This window comes from Zonotrichia leucophrys, chromosome 3 (genome assembly GCF_028769735.1).
Source record: "Zonotrichia leucophrys gambelii isolate GWCS_2022_RI chromosome 3, RI_Zleu_2.0, whole genome shotgun sequence".
NCBI classification, from domain to species: domain Eukaryota; kingdom Metazoa; phylum Chordata; class Aves; order Passeriformes; family Passerellidae; genus Zonotrichia; species Zonotrichia leucophrys.
In genome coordinates this window covers 10,536,811-10,553,204 of record NC_088172.1, presented here as the reverse complement: position 1 = coordinate 10,553,204, position 16,394 = coordinate 10,536,811, and the positions used below count along the sequence as shown (strand labels likewise).

At 37.4% G+C, this 16,394-nt stretch overlaps 1 protein-coding gene across 5 annotated transcripts in view; it reads right to left on the bottom strand.

The window, feature by feature from the left end:
• Positions 1-16,394, bottom strand: part of COL19A1 (collagen type XIX alpha 1 chain) — a 172,947-nt gene that overhangs the window by 128,635 nt on the left and 27,918 nt on the right. For all 5 annotated transcript variants that reach the window (XM_064707334.1, XM_064707337.1, XM_064707336.1 and 2 more), the window contains exons 5-9: positions 12,315-12,438; positions 11,657-11,932; positions 9,831-9,911; positions 7,461-7,586; positions 6,925-6,987 (exon numbers count right to left, since the gene is read on the bottom strand). In XM_064707334.1, coding sequence (XP_064563404.1) covers positions 6,925-6,987; positions 7,461-7,586; positions 9,831-9,911; positions 11,657-11,932; positions 12,315-12,438 — 670 coding nt within the window. The remainder of the gene's footprint in view (positions 1-6,924; positions 6,988-7,460; positions 7,587-9,830; positions 9,912-11,656; positions 11,933-12,314; positions 12,439-16,394) is intronic.

Sequence of the window (16,394 nt, the reverse complement as noted above, 5' to 3'; positions counted from 1 at the left end):
CTAAAATCAGCAAAATAAATGCATTTTAAACACCTATAACATCAATTAAGTCCTTTATCATACAAATGCTTGCACATCCATATTTCCATAAAAGCAAGTAAACTAATTTTAAAGGAATTCATTGCAACAGAAGACAGAAACCAAGAGGGCCCATTTTCAGTTCTACACTGAGAAAGCTCAACGTGTAATACAGATTTGTACAAAGTTATGTGGCCTCAATGTTTTTGAAAGGCATTATTAAAATTTCTCTCTCCCTCCCTTTTATCCCTTTAGAGAATCAAACCCCAAATCATAAGCAATCTATAAGAAAATTTTAGTCTTGAGAGAAAAACTGACTCTCTTCCATAACTCTCCTGATTGGTTGGGAGAGTTATGGAAGATCCCAGCAGGGATTGGACCATAAATTGGACCATAAGTCTTAAAAATTACATAAGAAAACATCAAACCCAGAAATGTTGCTAAATAATGTAAAGTATAAGATTTAAAAAATTTGAAATAAAATTATTTGGATGCCAGAGGAGCACAACAAAAGCACTGAAATCATGTAGCGTTCATTTAAAAACAAAACAAAACAAAACATTAGGTATGCCTACTTCTACCAAGAAAAGAACATTCTCCAGCAAGAATAACATTATAACTCTGGTCTGAGATTAAGTTATTAATCTTCCTGAAGTTGAGAAAGGAGCAGTAAGATTGGCCAGAAGTACACAACAAGAGTTGTATCAGAATCATAAAGGTTAAAAAACTCCTTCAAGAGCATCAAGCCCAACCTTTGACTGAACACCACCATGCCAATGAGACCATAGCACTGAGTGCCATGTCCACTTGTTTATTGAATGCCTCCGGGGAGAGTGACTCCACCACTTCCCTGGGCAACTCATTGCAAGGACTGAGCAGCTTTTCAACAAAGAAATTCTTCCTGATGTCCAACTTGAACCTTGTGTCGCACAGCTTGAGGACATTTCTTTTTGTCCTGTCATTGGCTGCCTGCCTGACCCCCACCTGCCTACAACCTCCTTTCAGCCACTGGTAGAGAACAATAAGGTCACCCCTGAGACTTCTTTTCTCCAGCCTAAATACCCTCAGCTCCCTCAGTCACTCCTCATAGGACTTGTTCTTACTGAGTATGCACTGTATGCCCTCACCCAGACCATGGATAAAGATATTAAACAGCTCTGTCTCAAAAATAGACCAAAATCCTGTATGCATGAATAGCATGAATCCACTGGCACTGTGAGAGGTAAAAGTTACCTTATCTTATCACCCACAGAGTCATTCTCTTATCTATGCATCCTCTGTTCCCTTCTGCCACTTGCCAGTATTTCAATAGACCAGTACCACTTTGTTACCTTCAGTGGTGTATTTTTATACACTGAGTAGTCTAAAATTACACAGCCTGCTACATGCCAGGAAACCTTTAGCCTATGTGACTTACTCACCAATTAACCAAGGTATGTTTACACTACTGTTCCACTAACTGCAGACAGACTCCTCATCTTGAAGACAATTATTTTCCACTGCAAATTAGATCTGCAAGTTAGGCTTCTACCTTCTAGTTGTGATTTTAATAACCACGTGTCCCCCCGCTTCCTTCTCCTTCCCACTGCTTTATATAATTCTTTATATACTGATCATGGCACCATGTGTAGGGTATGCAATATCCCTTGGGTAGTTGGTGTCACTGGCCTGGCTGTGTCCCCTCACAGCTCCTTGTGCACCCCCAGCCCCTCACTGGTGGGGTGGGGTAGGGAGCAGAAAAGGCTTTGACGCTGTGCAAGCGCTGCTTGGCAATAATGAAAACATCCTGGTGTTATCAACCCTGTTTCCAGCACTAATCCAAAACACATCCTCACACTGGCTACTGGGATTAAAATGAACTCTGTCCCAATTAAAACCAGGACACAACATCACCAGAAATATTCAGGTTAAAAAAAAAAAAACAAAAAAAAAAAAACCAGAAAACAAAAAAGTGCCTATTAGCAAGAAGGAAAAACAAAAGAATTCACATTCAGAGAATATGTTAGGAGAAAGAAATCTCATCCCAAAGGCAGCATCACTCCAGGGTTTCCCTGGTACTGTGGGAGCAGCAGGGAGTATACAGATAAGGAAGTATCACTCCTGTTATTCCCAGCAGAAGCCCCCAGGTGTGTTCTGTCCCATCAGAGCAGGAGCTCAGCTCACCAAGGCCTGAGCTGGGTGTCACTGGTTTAACTCCTGCACCCATGCCACAGACTGCTGGCTCCCCTGCTCCTGCTTCGGCTGTGGAATGGCCCCATTGGGGAAGTGTGACATTCTCCCACACTCTGAGCACCTCAGAGTGGTGAGGACTGTCGCAGACATCTTTCATGGAAAATCCTTTCCTTAGGATTTTTCCTCCTGAGAAGCCAAGAGGCCCCAGGAACAAAATATAAGCATTGATTATCTGCTGCTGTGGAATGCAACAGGTGGATCTTTGATTGGCCCATCTTGGATGTTTACAATTAAAAAATTAATGGCCAATCACAGCCCAGCTGTCTCGGACAGAGAGCCAAGCCACAAACCTTTGTTATCATTCTTTCTTATTCTATTCTTAGCTTAGCTAGCCTTCTGATGAAATCCTTACTTCTATTCTTTTAGTATAGTTTTAATGTAAAATATAAAATAATAAATGAAGCCTTCTGAAACATGGAGTCAGCTCCTCATCTCTTCCCTCAACCTGAGACCCCTGTGAACACTGTCACAAGGACTTGCTGCCACCATCTCCACTCCTCAGGAAGACTTAAACTCAGGGCTGAGATGAGTACTGGAATGGCAAATATAGTAATAAAGACAGTAAGTCACATTTCAGAACTTTTAATAAGAAAAAATGGTTGCCTTGCTAATGATATTTTCCCTTTTTAGTTTGATAACTTGGACAATTAGATGGTAAAACATAAGTGGGACAATCCATAAATTCTTAGGTTGGTAAGCACAAAGTATTTCATTCTGCTTATTGTAAGATTTTATTCTATTAAGTGTACTGGCAATTCCTGACTTTGTCATAACTGACAGCCAGCCATATTTTGCTCAACTTTCTTCTTTTTCTTGAATTCCAGCTTCTAGGTCCCTATCAATAACCTCAGCAACAAAGACGGCCAGAATGGAGCCATTCTCAAGGCTGCATAGTACAATAGATATGCTTTAGGTGGAATCAAGTTGACTGGATTTTAAGAGGAAAGTCAGAGTAGAGGAAAGAAAGACTAGCAAGGAAAATGGAGAGAAAGAACAGTCCAGACATTTCATTTGTTCTCCAGGAGATCTTTTTTCATATCATTCTATTACAAATATTTTCCTAGTGCAATAATACATTGCATAAACCTATCTCTACCAATCCCAAAATAGCCTTTTAAATATCTTTTTCCTTAAGTAAAATTTAAAGTAATGAAGTTGAATAGTAAAAAATTTCTCCATGGTGTACATCAACAGGCATTTTAATATTTGAAAGCAATCTGCCTCTGGCTTTTTGGTCTCTACTTCACTTACAGCATTAACTAATGACCTATTAACACAGAAAACACTGCCTTAACATTATCTCAAAATATTTAATTCTGTTTAGATTTCAATTTAAAATATTCCATGGGCACTTAGTCTGCTTAAAAGAAATAAATGCAGAAAACTTTTTTTTAGCCTCCTTGAGAGAGAAAATCAGTTTATATATTCAGCATATATGTAATCATTCCAATTATGGTCACACATACTCTGTCTTTCTGAAGAATTTCTACATACTGAGGACAAAACAGAATCTTTACAACATTATTAAAATATATTTGCTAACAACAAATATGTTTGCAAGATACTGAGTAGCTAAATACGATGCTGAAGTAGTACAAATTGCAACCAAATAAAAAACACAGTAAATATCTCACTCAGATCAGCAGAAGAAAAACCCAACTCCACAGCAGATATCAAAATGTGCTAAAATCACAGAAGACTTCCACCTGATTTGCGTCCACTTGCAACTTGTGAGATACACTGTGCTAAGAATCAAGGTGCCATGAGAATATACAGCATATTATTTAGGGACAATCCAAACTGTGAACTTAGTAAGCAGCAAACAAAGTTGGTCCAGGCAATTTTTCCAGTCCTAATTATTGAGAAATTAAAAACCAGTTGGCCCCTTGCTGCAGAAGCTGATCTCCCAGTAAAAGTATCCTGCAGAGCAAATCAACTATTCCATGCCCAAAGTATGGGAGATAAAAGTTTTGAGTGAAGAACTGTCCTCAGGAAGTCATAAAGGGAGGCCAGGTATACAAACAGGAAGGTCATTCACACCAATGGCATAATTTTGATCAGTGATGCTCCTGTGCATTCAGATGCACAAAATTGGCAGGGATATATCAATATTTGCATGAATGCTTGTTCCAGTGAAAATATGGCACTCCAGTCATTTGGGCCGGCAACATACTTTGAATTTTGGCTCAGACCTGTTCAGAGGTACTAAGATGAGCCAAGAGTACAGGAATGGAGTGGATACAGGCTAATAATTACATTCAAAATGCCTAAAATGGCTTAAAAATTACATACTTTACACTACTGATAGCTTAGATGTTCCTGAATAGTCTGACCTTAGGGAACAGTGATTTTAGACTGAAGAGAAGGGCAATTTTGAGGGGCTTGAATGTAGCCTAATATCAATCTGTGTCAGTAGAGACTTCCTTTTCAATCCCATAGCAACAAAAAAAACCATAAAAAATTAACATTTTCACTTGGATGCTGCAATGGCACAGACATTTAAATACAGTTAGTTGGATGCCTAAAGTAAGAGGATTTAGAAACAAAAGAAACAATAAAATGAGAAGCTGAGCACAAGCAAATGGGGAAACATGTGGAACCACAGAACTCAGAGAAGACCTGTTTTTTGTAACTGGCCAGCAAAGTTATCAAGAAGCTGCCTATTTTGTGTATATTACATTACAAGACACTCGGCCAGAGTCTGTTAGTTTCCTTTACATAATCTGACAATAAGTCATGTATCCTACATGACTGGAATGTTCTGGAGCCTTTCTGCCTCTTCAGGTCTAATTATTGATGTAACAAGGCCGTCATTGAGAATGAGTCTTACTGAAAACTTGTGTAAATGCAGAGTCAGTGAGAAAAATGGTATTAAAATCTCAGAGAATGCTGCTTTCAGTTCCATCATGGCAGGCACTATTTAACACAAGATTTGTTTGCTCCCAAAGGTCAGTGAGCCAATCCTGGTCACAGTCATAGAGTCATACTGTGCCCTCCATCCAACCCCCCTTCCCCATCCCCCCAAAAAAGAAAAAAAACCCACCCACTGTAAAGCCAGGAAGTAGCAAGTACTGGTCAATTGTAAGAAAAGTTCAAATTAAGTAGCTTTCTACCTGTTTGGTGTTCTACCCCTGAATTTAACCTGCTGATTCATTCAATTTTGTGCATAAATGTCAATATACTTTCTTTGGGTTAAACTTCTGGGTGCATCGGGGTTCATTGACTCTCAGACAGTTCCATGCACAGAGAATCCATGCAATGAGGCTCTTTTTGAAAAACAAGTGGGAGAACAGAACCTTACATGTTTTGTTTAGAGGCACTATGCTTAGCATGGTAAATACTGCTAATTGGCTGGGAGATTAAATGGTAAAAAAAATCAGACTTGTGAAGTCTGCTTTCCCGGCTTAGTAACAATAATGGTCTAAATGAATCAGGTCAGGAGCAGAAGAACTGTTCCCCAAACAAATGCTAGGAAACTCCCTGTGCTGGTAGCATAAGCTAAAACTAAAAACTGACAATTGTTTAATACACTCCAGATCAAAACTTCACGATTAGGTCTGAAAACTGACAGCAGTCCCTCTAGGTTCAGCTGACAATAGAAACTAATGTGACTGAACTTTTTTTTCACCTAAAACTATAGCTTGTGTCAAAAAGTGAAATATATACTTGAGGGGAGGAGTTATGGTGGGGGGCAATATACTGTCAAGGAATGTTCTTAATTTCAACCAGCTGTGTAGATAAGCCTTCTCAGAACTGGACCCTTTTCAGCCAGACACTACAGCTATAGGAACAGCCCTGGCTGTCTTCACAAACTATTTCAGATCACATATTAAATGGTGTGCTGCAAGGTAGAATGTTGGGTTAAGATATCTCTATCTAACCTCTGGATTAGGACAGTCTAGGCATCTTCCTCTCATACAAACTGCATTCCCTGACCTCAATTCCTATCTCACTGTCTTTGTGGCAGATTTACAATAGTTTATTCAATTTGCCCCCTCTAGTAGCACATGGAAAACACATTCCCAGCTGTGCCTTAATTCAGCATCCTCCAACAAAATTTAAGGAATGGAGTGTGAAAGGAAAACATTTGATATGTTGACCTATACTATTAGGAAATTTAAAGCTACGTAGCATAAGAATATCATGGTAAGCATTACAGGAAAATTCAGAAAAGGCCAAGGAAAGGACCAACTGGCCTGTCCTAGAGACTTGCCAATGTCAGATTCTTCTCTCTTCACAATAAACAGCTTCAGGTACAAGCACTGTCAAAGAATATATGGAGGTCATATTTCATACCCTGCTACTGATGATTGCAAGGATGATTCCACCACAAGGTATTCTGTCCATCAGCAGTGATGTACACACAGGAGATGGAACAATTCTTGTCAGAATATATACATGCCTTCTGTACAGGGCATGGTGACAGGGCTGGGGAGGCATGTGCTTCCCAGGCAGGTAACCTGTGCTCCACAGAGTGATGGGGTGACCCCAAAGCGGGGCAGCTGTAAAATGCCTGGCAGGGAGCTCACACACACAGCCAGACACTGACTGATAAAGGATCCACCCTGTGTTCAGGCAGATTCCTTCAAGGAATAACAGAATCCATGTAATTCCTACTTAAGAAAGATAAGCCAATGACAAGGCTTGAAAAAGAGAATTCAAGTGATATTTTACCTTTTCACCTTTCTCTCCTTTGTGGCCTGGCAAACCAGCTACTCCCGGTAATCCTGCTTCTCCCTGATTTTAAAAGAAATAAAAAAAGTCAACAAAGCAGATCTAAAATATATTTGGTTAGGTTTCCTGTCTTTGTCACAAATGCCTAACAAAGCAAATGACTCAATAAATATAGTGCAACACCCAGGAGAAGTATTAAAAGAAAACAAATATTGTGTAGAATATAATTCATTATCAAGTGAAAACATTTACACTAAATATAATACCTAAATATAATTCTCAGTTTTACCATGGTACTTTTTTGGGTGTATATTCAAACAATTAAACCTTACTGACGTCTCTAATTTTACTTTACTTTTTGGATTTAACTAAATTCAAAATGTACTGGTTCTTAACTGGGAAATACAATGTAAATATGGTACAATCCCACAAATCAGTAAGATATTTTCATGACTGCAAAGAAAACCAAACCCAACTGTTTTTATATCAGGTTTAAACATCATGATGCATTAAAAAGCAACAGGAAAACTTTATACTTTATTTGGAAAGCAGTAGCATCTCTGTGTAGATTCTTGCTGCATCCCTGGAAGTGTGTATATTTTGCTGGCATGAGCAGTCACTGGTGATGAAGTCGTAGCCAGTAACCTCTCCTCATGTGAGCACTAAAAAAAAAAACAAAAAAAGATTTTCTGGTTTTTGGCCCACTTTGGTTAACAGGTAAATACCATGCAACCTTCTGTTCTATCTTCTGTTCTAATACTCCTGTACAAACCATACATGGAAAGAGAAAACAACTTACAAAGAGAGAAAAAAGCTGTAAAAAAATCAATTCTAGATATTTAGATCCTTCTGTTCTAAAATTGATGCCAGTTAAAAGTGATATGACTGTCCCATTTCTTTCTTCCAAAAGACAGAGGAATAAAGTCTCACAAAATCAGAAGTAGTGAAACAGAAAATGTCCATGAGGAGAAATAAAAAAGATAGTACTGCATAGTCTCATCCTGTCCTCTGCCCTGCCCCTAAGTGCAAAATATAAGACTGCAAAGGAAACGTTTTTATTTCCTTGTAGCAAAGTACTTCTGGTATAGATAGTTTGGAAACAAACAAAAAAGCCCTGCATCCAAGATTTACCTGTCTGTGACTCCTGAGCCAACCTGAAGAGATACTTTAGGACAAGTCAACAGAACCTGCTAAACTTCAGTAAGTCTCATTAAGATGTAATGAAGTTTTTCCCGAGCCTTCTGTCAGAGAAATTCCCACAGGATTTACTGCTTAGCATAGAAATTTTTATCCAAGTATAAATTCTTTCCCTTAAATTACTGAAAATGTGGCTGTTATAATGGGTAAGGAAGTTGTGAAAAAAATAAGTCAGAAAATGTAATGCTAGTTTTAATATGAAAGTCATTAATAAGTAGTCCGCCTTTTCTTACATCTTAAACATACATATGAGACTATAAGATGTACAAATAAAAATGATGGTGCTTTTAGCTGCATAGAGGAATGAATATTTATGTGTTATTGATAAAGCCTATTGTTGAGCTTTTTGTCTTCATATATTATTATGGTTTGTTTTGTTCTTGCTTTTTTTGCTATTGTGTCATAACTGCTCAATAAATTGTATTTCCAAGCACTAAGGAGAACATACAGGAATTTCATTAATTCCACTTTTTCATAAGCTTATACATTCAAGAGAAAGTCTGCATTACCATCAAGACTATATTTAGAAATATATTTGAACTATTAATCATTGTTTAGAATTGAAATTTGCCCCCTGAAATTAGACCATGCTACTTTCATGCTTCTGAACTCCAAGCACTCTTGTGCTCTTCTGTTCTTGGGCAGATTTCTCTCTCCCATCCAGGCACACCTTCCCCTATCTCTTTGTGGATGTAACCAATCAGTCCTCCTACATGCTCAGGGCTTTTCTTGCTGTCTATACCTTGGTGGTGATGGCACTGTCCACTGCCTCAGAGGAGCCTGATCTTACAGACTACTCATGACTAGCAGGCCAATAATTTAACACAATTTTTTGTGGGTTTTTTTTTTTTTTTTTTTTTGTTTTTTTTTTGTTTTTTTTTTTTTTTTTTTTTGGCGGGGGGGTGTTCTGTTTTGGCTTTTTTTTTTTTTGTTTGGTTTGGGTTTTTGTTTGCTTTTTTTTTTATGGGCTAGATTGAGCAAAATAATTACATCTACAACTTCAAGTTACGGTTCTACTGTCTTCCAGTTTACACTGATTCTTGTCTATCAAAACAAGAGGGAAAAGTGAACTCTTTAAACTAAATCAATGTTTTCCCTCATGTTAAACAATATATACACTTCAGCATGTGCATTCTAAAGAAGAAAATATTTCATAGAATCATCAAAGTTGGAAGAGACCTGAAGGATGAAGTCCAACCATCAACCTACCACTACAACTTTCCAGTTATTAAAGACCCATTCCTCCATTTCAGTATATTAAAATAAAGAAAACTCAACACCACCCTGTTTTCCTTCTCTTCCACAGTCATGCAGACTCTGTCATGGGCTTTGCTTATTTAATCTGTAAAGCTTTACAAGATGCAACTGTTACTGAAATGGCCTCTGTTATTGGAAACCATTCTCAAGCCATCACAGTGATTTGTTTCCTACACTGTGAGGCTTCTTCAGTTACTAATTAGAAATAAATCAATGTTAAGGAATGCATTTAAAAGGCACAAGCAGCACCTAGTGCCTTTTGTTGATGTTCTACCGTACCATTTATTTAGGCATCAAAAAACTATGTACCATGACTCCAGATATGGAATTCATTTTTAGGAGGTAAATAATTTAATCATTCACCTGTGTTGAAAATTTTTTACAGCTCTTTAGCAGGAAACAATAATGCAATTTCTTTTGTATTAACATTTGGATTTTAACAGATAACTTACCAAGTCTGCAGATATTTCACAACATGTATCTTCTACTGCAAGTTGTGAATTACAATAAACTGCTATGTGGTGAAGTTCAATCTATTAAGGAATACAAAAGAGATTAATATGAGGTGTAAAAAATATGTGTCATGGCATGCTTTTTCTTATCCTGAGGTAGTAAACTTTCTCTTTGAAACACTGCATATTTCTGAAATGCTAGAAAAAGACAAATCCAAAACAATTACACAGCTCCTCATTTAAGGAACAAATTATGCAGTCTATTACTTTGATGTAAATCACATTTTAGATTTCATTTATTTTAATTTAAGTTGCATCCATTTGTATTGGTTTGCTATATTACACAAGAATTTTAGCCTTGCAGACATCCTCTACAAACCTTTTCAGGAAAGGTAATTTTCCTCTGCAAGAAACTAAAATAAAGGTTTGATAAACTCTCTATCACATGCATCCATTGCTTTGGACAGACCTTTTCCTGGACATTGCCACTAAATCATCTGAAGAGCAAAAATCAAAAATTCTTTATGTACAGCTTTTGTTTCAGAGACTTTGGGTGGATTAGAAAGACGAGAAGCAAGTAAAATTCTAACTAGATATTCTTGTCATCATATTCCTCTTTTTGCATCAGTTTTATATCCTTTTAATCTCCCTCTTGCACTTGGTATTGAGAAAAGTGACCATTGATATAGGATCTGCTCTGCTGCCTTCATCAGCTTTAAGCCCACAATGTTTTCCTGCAAATGTGGAAATCCCAATTGACAACTTCCACTCAGAATTATCCAGCTCATACCATGCAACCAGCAGAAAAAACCTGCTTTTTCTGCTGCATGCTATTTGGAAATGGGGACACAGAGCACACATTTCAAATAATGTTGAACTCAAGTCCGAGAAAATAAAACAAAGCATGAGCTTGGCTCCATGAAATAAGAGATCTGAGTCCTGGCCAAAGAGCTTAGTGCCCCACAAGAATGACTCCTCCTGCAATGTTAGCTTGCAGTTAAAATGTGCTGTTTTCCTCTGGAGCCCTACAGAGTACATAATATTGCTGAAGCTTTCTGATGGTCACTATAAACCCCAAGGCAGATGCTTTAAACCTGGTAGCTGCATGTCACTGTACTTAAACTGATATTTCCTGAAGATTTCAAATTACTTGCTGTGCTTTCAAATTACTTTCCTCCCTGCATGAGGAAACAGAAGAGAGCATTCCCAGGACAAAAAATACCCCAGAATATCATGGGGTTTCCTTGAGTAGTTCTTGCACCAAAGGCTGCAGGAAACACACCTCTGGCCACTTCCTAATCCCTCTCTTTTGGATAAGGGAGAGACAACTATGAACAATGGGCCCCTATTTCTACATAGCTGAATTACTCTAGAAGATCTCAATACAGAGGTAATCCTTAATTATTTTGAGTCTCCCCTTTATCAAAGACAGACAAAGTGCAACAGATGACTGATACAAACCTATAAATAAATCTTACTAAAAATGAAAGAAAATAATTAGGACTGCAAGTTACCTTTAAACATAGAAACACTATATCTGTGGTAATTAGGTGGCTCTTTCTCCAAATTAAATACAGAAAAACAGACTCCTTAAACCAGGACTGAGTTCTATGCAGTTACTTTGGCAACAGCTTTGTCTTAGCAGATGCTACATAATTGAATAATGTTTAGAGAAAAACACTTAAGGACTTCAAATTAAGAATACACACTCAAAAATAATGACCGGGTTTGAACATTTTATCTATGTGATTCTATACAACTGTGTTAGTAAAAGCGTGGCTGAAACATTACTTCAAGTTAACTGTTTGTCCTTTCACACTACTCACATCTACAGGCTTATCATCCGCAGCACGAGAAGCAATCAGTGTCCTTCCCTGCAAGTCAATGGTGAATTTTTCATCAGTCTGCTTTCTCTCAATTAAATTACAATCCAAATAGAGGGAAATGATCCCTGACTGCACGCTAATACCAAGCTTATGCCACTGCCGATCAAACAATGGATAAATTTCTCGACTCTTAAAAGTGTAGTGCAGTATATTTCCCTGAGAGGATTTGGTCATATACTCCACCACCTTTTTTGTACCATCCAGGAGGACAGAGATCTGAAAGAAAGACAAAATAAGATAAGTGGTTATTTAAAAGTTATACGAAAGAAGGACATATATAAACCATATATAACAAAAATATTTCAACTACATATACTGGGCAAGAATTATGTTATGAAGCATTCTTGGATGTAACTTGGTAAATACATATCAGCTATAAATCAAAACACACATTTATTTTATTTTGCAGTCTAAACTGAATAGATTTTGCTAAATTTCTGTCATTCCTGCAATAAATTATCAATTATTTCAGAGCAGTCTGTCTATTTCACATAAACTTTAGCTAAATCCATTAATGAAACATCCATTATTATGTGTGCCATATTACGCGCGGGACAAAAGAAAGTTTTTGAAGGAATAAATCAAAGATGACTCTAACCTCAGGTGTGTCATACTGATTTAAAACTTGCCATATATACCAACGCTCTTTCTTGGTATTTCGCCGTACACGGAACGTAGCAACCAGAGAGTATTCTTCAGGAAGCCCATTTGGAAATACCTGCCTGGAACAGGAGGGAGGAAAAAGATCTCTTGTTATTCTTATACAAACAAGCACTGCTTAAAAGGAATGAACAGAAATAATACCTGGCAAAAACAAGAAGCCAAACACTTGCTCCCACTCATATAAATTCACAGGCCTCAGCATTCAGAAGTGTTTCTTTTCAAAAGCCCAATTCAGTCTTTTTATACGAATAAATGACTGAAAGTTTTTAAATTCATTTTCGTTCTAAATTTTTTAGCATCTCTGATTAATATAAATAGGAGTCTAAAAAGAAATGATGCAAAGTGAATATTCCACATGAAAGTATTTTAAAATACTTATTTTTCCAGTTTATTGCTTGGGATACTTAAATAAGTTTTATAGAGGATTTGTGGAATAATCCCCATCCTTGGAGACTTTCAAAACACAGCTGGACAGGGCTCATAATAACCTGCTCTAACTTTCAAGTTGGTCCTGCTTTGAGCAGGGATTTGATCCAATGACCTCCATGGGCAATGACTCGGACATTTTGAGCATCAGAACAGTTGGACTTTTAGCAAGCTTGAAAACAAATAAGGAATGTGTTTTAGAACAAATTATTTAGTGTTTGATTTTGTTATTACTTTCTCATCTAAAATGCATCAATGTCTCAAAAAAGTCTGACCTATATCACAGAATGCACCTCAAGACCACTTCCATGAACTCTTTGAAAAGTCTGCATTTCACAAAAAATGAAATGTACCTCTGTACCTCAACTCTGCAGACTTTGGTAACCATTAAATATACACTAATCCTCTACTAAATAAATTAGGATGGTACAATCAACTTATTTAATTTGAAACTTCTGCATTTCAAATTATTTCTTTTTTAAGACAGAGGTAAGAAAATTAAAACCACGGATCTGTACACAACACAGGAGTAGCAAAAGCATTCACATTGCTGTTTGCAATCAGCTAGCCATGGTGCAAAAAGCATTCCCTGGATCAGAGTTCAGGAAATCTGTGGACCCCCCTACGCAGCAGAAAAATTTCCTCCATTTTATTTCCCACAATCACATGAAGCAAATTATTTAATTCTAAAAAAATACTGATGGGATTACAATTATAGAGCAATGTGCTATAAAGCTTTTCTTAAAAACAAAACAAAATAAAACAAACAATAAAGATGGGGGCAAAGAAAGAGCAAAGCGCTACAGCTGATGAAACAATAGCCCCACAACCCTCCTAGACATTGTTGTACTTCGGAGCTCAGGAAAAATGCCTCCTGTGCAGAGAAGCCTGCTCTAAATCCTGTCAAAGAGCTTCTTTAAGGACTAGCACCTATTTAAGTTTCTCATGTGGGAATCACACTTCTTTGGCTTATTTCCCACAGCTGATTCCTGTTTTATCCTCAGAACAAATTGGCTGCTGTCCCACATTGTTAGTGGACCCATATGCTGTTATACAGTTATAGACGTTGGAATGTCAAAAGGCAAGGCAAAAGAGAATAGGCTTGGCTGTACTTAGACCTGGATTTCATACTTTGTATTTCAAATATAGCATAAAGAACATGTTTCATGATTTATAAAAAAAATACCTTCACCAGGCATGAGTGTGTGACTGCAGAACAATAAACTATCTGGACATGGGATCAGCCCTATGATTTCCTGCACCCCAGGCAGGCTAAGGAGATGGTATCTCAGGTTTACAGCTGTAAGCTAGACAGGATATCTGGCATCTGATGTGGATGGGAGCATCTGATTAGCACTCCAAAATCAATTAACTTTCCCAGCTAAGTTCCATATTGGGGACACTGGGGAATTCACATTTATGGACAAAGGACAGACAGCTGTGGAAAAGAAATGATCAGAAGTCTTCATCAAATGAAAAGAGGGGAACCGTGATTGTTACTGTAGGTCTGGAAGACAAGCAGAAGCAGTCTTTGAGCAAGGTGGCACTATCTTCTGTACTCCCACACCCACCCTCCACTCCACTGCTTTTCACTGCATGCCTTCCTAACGCTTTCAGAGCCGTCTTCTAAAATTGTGTTTCTTTCAGAATTTTCTCAAATAAGTTTGGTTGTGTAAGTACACATGATATAAATTTACCTTCCTTAACTGTTTACCAAACGATTCAGGAAACAAAAGAAGAGCTAAGGTATGGGCCAGTGTTACAAAAACCAGCAGGAGCTCACTCTAACTTCCCTTACCTTTGAGCTGACAAAGAAAACTGTATTGAGAGAAGTGAGAAAAGCAGACAACATCAAATTAATTCCTAAGGACATGAACAATTTCAGTGAAGTCAACTAAAGAGTCAAGATTTAAGCAGAATTGGACCAAGGATAAATTCAGTTAGTTTCACAAAATAACTTAGGTAGGAAAGTACTTCTGGACGTCAATGGATTTAACCCGGGGCTTAAAGGGGGGACAACCTGAAAATTATATCAGGTTACTGTAAGTCCTGTCCTGCTGAGTTTTGGAAGAATATAGAATGGAAATTATTCCAAAACTCTTTGGGAAACTCGTTCCACTGTCTGGCCAACAAAGAGCACAGATTTAATATACAACCACCATATACCAGAGATTTAACTTTACAGAAGCAGTATATTTTTTCTGAGAAGAGTTATCATTGGCGCCTATATGAAGACTCCTTGGTGACCAAAAAGTCATTAACAGATGCTTTAAAGTATACACTTCACAGTCAACCCTTCTAGCTCGATGGTGAACATGAAAAGGAACAAAATTTAGGGATGAAATATGCAGAAAACCTGTCTGCTGTCTGCTACCATACACAATTTCCCCTACGCTCTTCCTCCCTAATTGGCGTCAAGTGACTGTAACAGAAAATAAAAGCATGCATTGAGCACTGAAGTGACTAAGGTACAGATGATTAATAAGATACTTCAATGATATTTAAGTATTATCACCATGGCATCTTCTACTTTGTAAAATCAGTTAAAAATCCTCAAAATTGGGCAAAGTATGTACATGTTTTAAAGAACAAATATAATGATATTTGATGAGAAAAATAAAAGAACAAACAGAAAAATGAACCTCATGCTGGAATAATAAAACCTCATGCTGGAACATGAGAAAAGCCAAACCAAAATTTCATGGAATACTGAATTTGAAATTCAGAAGTTTGAATGTTTACTGTACCGTTGCACCTGCTTACATCTACAAACATTTAAAACCTGAGAAAATTTATGAGGTATTTTATACAGGGTGAAAACAATAAAGGAATGGCATCAAACATTAATAAAAAAATTCAAAAGCAAGTTGTTCCTCAACCCAAAAATCCCACAACCCAATATCCACAACCCAAAAAGTACTCCAACACAGAGTATTTAACCTTTGCGCATGGCACAGTATAAAAACAATAAGAAAAGAAGAGACAAAAAGGGTGAAGGAAACCTACACCAAGCTCACCTCAAAATCTACAGATGTACACACAGTACAAAGAGAGAACATGAACTAAGGGTAATAAATCATGGTGTCTACACCAAAAGCAGTAAGAGAGATGACAGGTTTTAAGCGAGTTATAATGTTACAGAAATATGGGTAGCAACTGTTAAGTGTGCAAATTTATCTGTAAAGACAAGACAAAAGAACTTAGAAATTAACACAGACAAGCAGATGAGGATATCCTTGACATCTGATCTCTCAACCAGATGCCTTTTTGGACAACAGTGTCTGAACAAAATTACATCATCAGACTTGGGAGCAAAAAAATTGAGGTCTCCATGAAAAGCAAATATCCTTTTCAGTGGGACAACAATTAAGCTCTCCTATTTTTGTTTAATTTCCTTACCAAACAAGACATCCTTCCCAGATAACTGCTCAAACTTTTAAGTATATTAAAAAGGTTCCCTCTTCTTCTTCTGCACTCAAACACTCATGTCTGCTGTGGTTTGTGTTGAATTCAATGCTGCCCAAGCTTACTATGTGTGATTGAAGCACAGTCAATGGCTTAGGCTCCTCTAGGGACATGGGCAATGTTC